Raw genomic sequence first — 6,389 nt, 5'->3', positions numbered from 1 at the left:
GAGTTCACCACCAAAGACTCCAAGACATGCACTGCTGGGAATTCCATTGCTAGAATTCCTTAGCAAATCCATGCAAGCATGTTGGTACTTATAATTTCATAAGATAAATATGAAGACACACACGCATGATTTATTGATAGAGCAGAAGCTATATATAGTGCCCTTAACTGTATTATTAAAACTGGAGGTAAATAATTGATGGAATGAAGGAAAGATACATACAACTCTGGCAGCTCTGATGGGAAGCATTCCTGTCTTGCAGTAATTAAAATCAAATACATTCTATTGGTATGTCTTTCTGGCAAAAAAATTGTTTCCTCATTTCACCCGCACGCTAAGAGACACTGTGTGTGTGGCCACAGAAGCTGTGCAGCCAGTGTGAGAGGAGTCAGGGAGGGAAAATGCTCATGGCTGTCTTGAGCCAGAACCAGAAGCAGCTGTCAGACAGTCTAAGCAACCCCAGTGCTTCACCCCTACACATTCCAAGGCAAGCAGTGCCACGGCCTCCCTGCCTTACTGTCCAGCTGGGAGAACTGAACTGTGCCCATGGGGTGCATGGGAAAGCATTCCCAAGTTCAGCCCCAGGAAAGCCTCAAAGGGGCAGAGAGAAATCTTCTGGCACCACTGCACCTGCCCCAGCCTTCTGTAAACCTCTGGTGCTCTGATGCATGGCCTGAAGGTGAACAGAAATCTAGAGATTTCAGTGGTCATAAAGGATAAAATGTGTTTCTGGCTGTAATTTTTAAGTAGTATTGCAGCTTTCTAAAGGTTTAACACACCCCCCCCCCCGCCCCAAACAGTGAAAAAGTGCTTACTTTTTTTACAGCATCAGGGCGCTTTGTGGTGAGTCCTTCCCAAACAGTGAGCCCACCTGGTCCAGTCCAAGCCGAGTAAGAATCTGTGCCTGTTCTCATGCTCAGAGATTTTTTTTTCCCAGGTAATTATTAATCTCACCAGTGCCTATTGGTATCTCAAGGGAGGGTGTCAGAGGATGAAGCAGAGCCCTTCTTGATGGTACCAAGAAATAGGACAAATAAAGAAGGGGCAGAGGGGCAGAAACGGATGCACAGGAAGTTCCACCTGCACATAAAGGAGAACTTCTTTATTGTACCTGTGACCGACAACCAGCAGGTTGTCCGGAGAGGTTCTGGAGATATTCAAGAACCTGGATGCAATCTTGTGCCCTGTGCTCTAGGATGACCCCTACTTGAGCAGGGAGGTTGGACCAGATGATCAACTGTGGTGCCTTCCAAAAATGACTCGTTCTTTAAAAAGAGCTTAAAGTTGACCAAGCACTAAAATCAATAACCAACATTAAAATCAAAGCTCCTGAAAGTTCTGACAGCTCTCTCATAGTTTCTAATAAAGCTTGGCACATATTACAAACAATAAGTCATGAAGAATGAATCACAGCCATGTTCACAGATCTTTATGCATCTGCTCTCCCAAAACACCCCCCCCGGTCTCGGGCCCGGCCACGCTCTCTGGCACAGCTCCTGCGTGGACATGAATGCGTTTCTGTGTGCACACACTCGCTGTGGGATGCAGGTGCCGATGTTGGGACGCAGGGTAGCACCGGCGGAGCTGCCCCGGGCCGCACAAGCGCAGGGTGAACCCACAGCCGCGGCTCTGGGGCCCCGCCAGGATCCGGGGGACGGGGCCGGGCCGGGCGGAAGTGACGGCAGCCAGGCGGAAGCGCCGCCGCTCGGGCGGAAGCGCGGGCGGGAGCGGCGGCGCCGCGCAGGTGAGTGACGGCCGGGCTGTGGCGGCTGGGCTGTGGCGGCCGGGCTGTGGCGGCCGCGGGGCCTCTCCTGCCCGCGGGAATCCCGCGGCGGCGGCGAGGCAGGCTCGGCCCGGCCCGGCCTCGCTCGGTGTAGACGGCAGGGGCCCAGCACTTTGTCTTCACCCTGGTGTAAAGAGAAGCGCGGCTACGGGCTCCGCGCGGCCGCCGATCCAGTGGCCGTGATCGCCGTGCAGGGAGGTGCTGCGGGATCTGTGCCGCTGTGTGCCTCCCTCCCTCTCTCCTTCCCTCCATGCCCCCATCAGAGAGGCCTTGCCAGGCCGAGTCTCCGTTGGCTGGTTGAGACTTGATTCAGAGTAGTTTGTGTAAGTCCATCAGGGCTGAACGCGGTGGGAACGCTGGCACGCATCAATTCTTCAGTGTGTAGCAGCTGTTGTTTTTAATTTTATTTTGCGCTGTTCTGCTTCCTGTTTATTGCAGAGACTCTCGAGACAAGCTGGGACAGCAGCGTTTCTGTTGGCAAGGTGCTGTGTGCATGCACACGGTGTGTGCCCGACAGGCAGGGTCACAGTCACTGAGTCTTCTGTGACCAGCATGAGATGTGGAGGCTCTTTGAGGAGAATTTCTTGCAGCAGTTGACTCTTGTGGCTAGGATTTTTCATCTGTGAGGAGTGTCTTTCCAGTGTCTGCCTTCTCTGTAGCAAGTGAAAGTGTCAAGAAGACTGTTGGCCATTACAGCATTGTGTGCAGAAAGCATTTTTGTGACAGAGCAGAGAATGCATGTCACCATTTTGCAAAGGAGCCAATAATCCTGAGTGAGGCTTTCATTGCCTGCTGATCTCAAGTGGGGAAATTGTGCTTTTCCACTGGCTGCTGGGCTGCCCAGAAGAGACTGAGAGCAGAGACTCTCTGCTTCTCCTTTTAAATTCTTGCCACAACCAACAAGGTCTGAAGAGGTTAATTTGAGACACTTATTGTGACAGCAGGATCTTGTATTCCTCTTTCGCCCAAATCTGGTAACTTTATCAAAATGACGCAAAGCTGTACACTTCAGAATGGGTAAAAACGCCTTCCCCAAGGTTCACAAATGACAGTAGCAGTCAGAGAGGATTTTTTTAGCATCAACATATACATTCTCTTTTGATTGTGTCTGGTTCATAGATGTAACTGTCTCCCTTTGCATGTTGGGCTCTGCTGCTGAGGAAGAAAAATACACTGTAAATGCAGACGAACCACAAGAAGTTAAAAAGCCTACCAGTGTTGGATTTTATCAAGTAAGATGATAGTGTGTCCACACAGCAATCACTATGTAGTGGAGTTCAGAGGTGCTCCTAGTCCTTGGACAGCATTTCTGATCCCTTACCTGTGTTCCTAGGACAATATCTCAGTGTGTTGCTTGTGCTGACTGGCTGGAGGTCCCTCTGGGCAAACAGATGGTGTATGGTGAGCTTTTAAGTAGCCAGTTGCAAGGCTGGAGGTAACCAGGCTGCAGGATGCTGGGGTTAGTGCTGATCCTCAGGAGTTTGTTAGTTTGTTAGTCCTGTGTGCTTTCTCTGAGCTCTGGTGGGTAGGAATGAGGACTCCTGATGGCCAAGGGAGTGTTGTTGATGTGCTGCATTGGCTTCCGTGGGACATGGGAAAAGGTGCCCTAAGAAGAAAGCCAAGAGTATTCCCTGCATTCATTCTGTCTGCAGGTCCCACGTGTGTTGAAGGAAAGCCTTTGAGGAGGTTCCTGGAAGACCATCCCACCTGATTAACAAAGGCTGCTTGGTTGTCTTCTTGTGCTGACAGTTTTTGCAAGAAACAAAGGCAGTTTGAAGGGGTCCTGTATTTTTTGATTAAGTTTTGGTAGGGAGAGACTTGGACAAGTTTATGTAGAGCTCTGTGTGGAGGAGGCTTCTTGCAGAAAGCTTAGGAGCAGTGTTTACTTCCAACTGTGTGTTTTATGCCTGTTAAAGCAGGCATCCTCCTCTTTTGGGCTTTGAAGGCTGTGATGACAGGGCAGGGAACACTTGGCTTGGGATGCATGTTCTGCTCCTTATGGATATCAAAGAGGGTCCAAGCAAGTGAAGTCTGGCTGTGGGAGCCCTGTTGTGGCAGCAAGCTCCAAAAATAAACAGCAAGTAGGTGTGTGCTTATGCTAGGAGTACAATGAAATGTATTTGCAAACAGTTTACTTGCTGCCCGTGAGAAGTGGATTGCTGGTCCCAGGCTCTGAGAATCAGATGTGGGGAGCAAGAGTCACCAATATTTTCCTGCCTGGTAGATGGGAGGTGGAGTAGTTGCCTTCTTGTCGAGTTGTCATATGCACGGTGTGAAAAAGTCTGTATAAATCTCACCGTTGTTTTTCAACCCCAAATTGGCCTGGGCAGTGAATGGAGATGCTTGGAAATAGCACAGCTTCTGCCAGTAAGGGGCCAGTGAAAGAGAATGAGAACAGGAGGTCCACATGAGGAAGAAAGACATTTTTCACTTGGGAGATCTGAGTGAGAAGGAGAGCAAACAGTGTCAGGGAGTGCATTGTCCAGCTCTGTGTGGACAGTCTCTTGCATCCTGCCAGGGATCTGGAGGAGATGGTATGCTGGAGGGGGATGTTGATGTGATACTGTGCCTCTGAGATTCTTGGTTGGTATTGATAATTGAGCAACTCAAATCTGTTGGATTTGAGTTGCTCAATTATCATCTTGGACAAGATGTTACTCTGACTTTGCAAATCCCAGGCCCTGTTGTTGGCATTTTGGCAGTGATGCACTTTTTGTCTGTCTTTTTACTGGCTGGATGCCATTCTGCTCCTAGCTGGCTGACAGACCTTGTGCAGGCTTGTCAAGTAGCCTTTTGTTCAGCAGTGAAGAACAGGATTCCGTTTGTGTGGGACTCCCATTTAAGTGTTTGTGTTCAGGTGATCCTGAAGTAGGGGTTTTGTGGTATGTACAGAAACATAAGAGTGGGACAAAAATGAGTTTTCCCATGCTGTCCCCATCCTATCTCCAGGAATCCAGTTCTGTTACCCATTTTCCATGATTTGGAGTCCTGTGTGAAAAGCAAGTGTGGCTGGGCTGCAAGATCAGGAAGGCAGCATGCTGTCTAGACCAAAGCCTGGGGAGTCCGAGGCAGACCTGCTGCGCTTTCAGAACCAGTTCCTGGCAGCCAGAGCTTCACCTGCAGTGAAGATTGTGAAGAAAGCAGACAAGAGGAAAGGGAAGGAAGGGAGCACAGATGCTGAGAGACCCCCGCTCCAGGACAGCAAAGATGTAGTCATGTTGGATGGTAAATTCATTTGTTTCTTTGAATTACTAAGATTCTCTGTCTCTCAACCTAGTGTTGCTTTTCCCTTGCCTTTGTGCCCTTCTTTCAGTATTATTTATTCCTTAGCCTTGGAAATTGGCTTGTCCAATGCTGCTAGCATCCAGTAGGACCACCTTTGTTGCCTTGGTCCACATTTATCAGCTCTCTGTGGTACCTTGCCAGCAAGAGGTGTTTTCTGTAATTTGTGCTGTTGAACTCTCATTGCTTATTTTGCCAGCTATCCAGACCCAGTGTCTTTGAGATTTACCTCTCCTAGCTGCTCCCGTTTTCAGCCAGCAGATCTGGCTTGTTTTTGTTTTCTCTATCAATAGTAGCTGTAACACTTTTGTCATGTGCTTGATCTCAGAAGCACAAGGTGCTTTTTTAAAAGCAGCAATATAAATCTTGCAGTACTTTGTTCCAGGTAGAGGAAATATGATCTACTTATAGCAGGTGGAAAGGAGTTTGTTCATGATCATACAAATCCCTCACATTTAACAGTTTGCAGCAGAAATATGCTCTTTTATGCCTCAACACAACCTGCAAGGACAATACTTGTTTCTATATAGCCTTGCTGTTTCACTTAATACTTGCAGTGAGATCTCAGTACCCTTTCCTGCTTATGGAGCTCTTTGGAAAGACCTTGTGCCAATACATAAATAGAATCTTCAAGCATGTTTCTCTTCACTACACCCTTTAACTTAGAGACAGGGGAATCTTAAGCGTCTTATTGCTTCCTTATCTTTATTTCTCATCAGAGGAATAAAAGGTGTATTAGGAGGCTTTGGTCTGGTACCTACTGCACAGTGGTTGTACACAATAACTTGTTTTCCTTGTTATTGCTTCCCCTCCTCAGGTTTTCCTGATACTCTCCCAGCTCTAACTCCAGTTCCTCCAAAAAAGTCCAAGATCAAAAGTGCTAGTGTCCACTTTGAGGATGAAGATCCAGAGGAAAGATTGGAGAGTCATGATCGACACATTACAGCAGTCCTCAGCAAAATTATTGTATGTCTGTCTTTTGTGTGATGATCTAGTGTTTGTTTATTTGAATGCTCTGAACTAAGCAGGGATGAAGGGCTCTGTGGCTGCATTTTATTTCTACAGTGTAATGAAGCAGCACTGTAGACCAGTGTCCTGGAGCACCTTGAAAGAAAAAAGCTCTTTGGATGTATTTTTTTCTTGTCAGTTAAATATAGTTTCAGATCTACCTTCCAGACCTGACAGCCTACAGGTCACACTGATTGCATGCAGGCATATGCTGTAGTGTGGATTTGGGTGAGTTTCTGGACTCTACTGGGGATGTTCTCTGTGCTTTGCACTGGCCTAGGTTTTCCTTTATCTGATTCTTTGAGTGATGCATGGA

At 47.8% G+C, this 6,389-nt stretch overlaps 1 protein-coding gene across 5 annotated transcripts in view; it reads left to right on the top strand.

The window, feature by feature from the left end:
* Positions 1-1,651: 1,651 nt before the first annotated feature.
* The window catches only part of RPAP1 (RNA polymerase II associated protein 1), a 38,740-nt gene continuing 34,002 nt past the window's right edge, over positions 1,652-6,389 (top strand). The window contains exons 1-3 of one of the 5 annotated variants that reach the window (XM_054634730.2): positions 1,652-1,744; positions 4,733-5,008; positions 5,883-6,031. In XM_054634730.2, coding sequence (XP_054490705.2) covers positions 4,819-5,008; positions 5,883-6,031 — 339 coding nt within the window. In that variant the 5' untranslated portion in view covers positions 1,652-1,744; positions 4,733-4,818. Of the gene's footprint in view, positions 1,745-1,764; positions 2,107-2,263; positions 2,286-2,735; positions 2,758-2,842; positions 3,016-4,732; positions 5,009-5,882; positions 6,032-6,389 lie in introns of those variants that run through there. The other 4 variants (XM_054634729.2, XM_077180174.1, XM_077180175.1 and 1 more) reach the window with 4 other exon arrangements.

The sequence above is a fragment of the Agelaius phoeniceus genome, chromosome 6, assembly GCF_051311805.1.
Source record: "Agelaius phoeniceus isolate bAgePho1 chromosome 6, bAgePho1.hap1, whole genome shotgun sequence".
In the NCBI taxonomy this organism is placed as follows: domain Eukaryota; kingdom Metazoa; phylum Chordata; class Aves; order Passeriformes; family Icteridae; genus Agelaius; species Agelaius phoeniceus.
The sequence above is the reverse complement of the archived record's forward strand: the minus strand, read 5'-3'. Positions and strand labels throughout refer to the sequence as shown.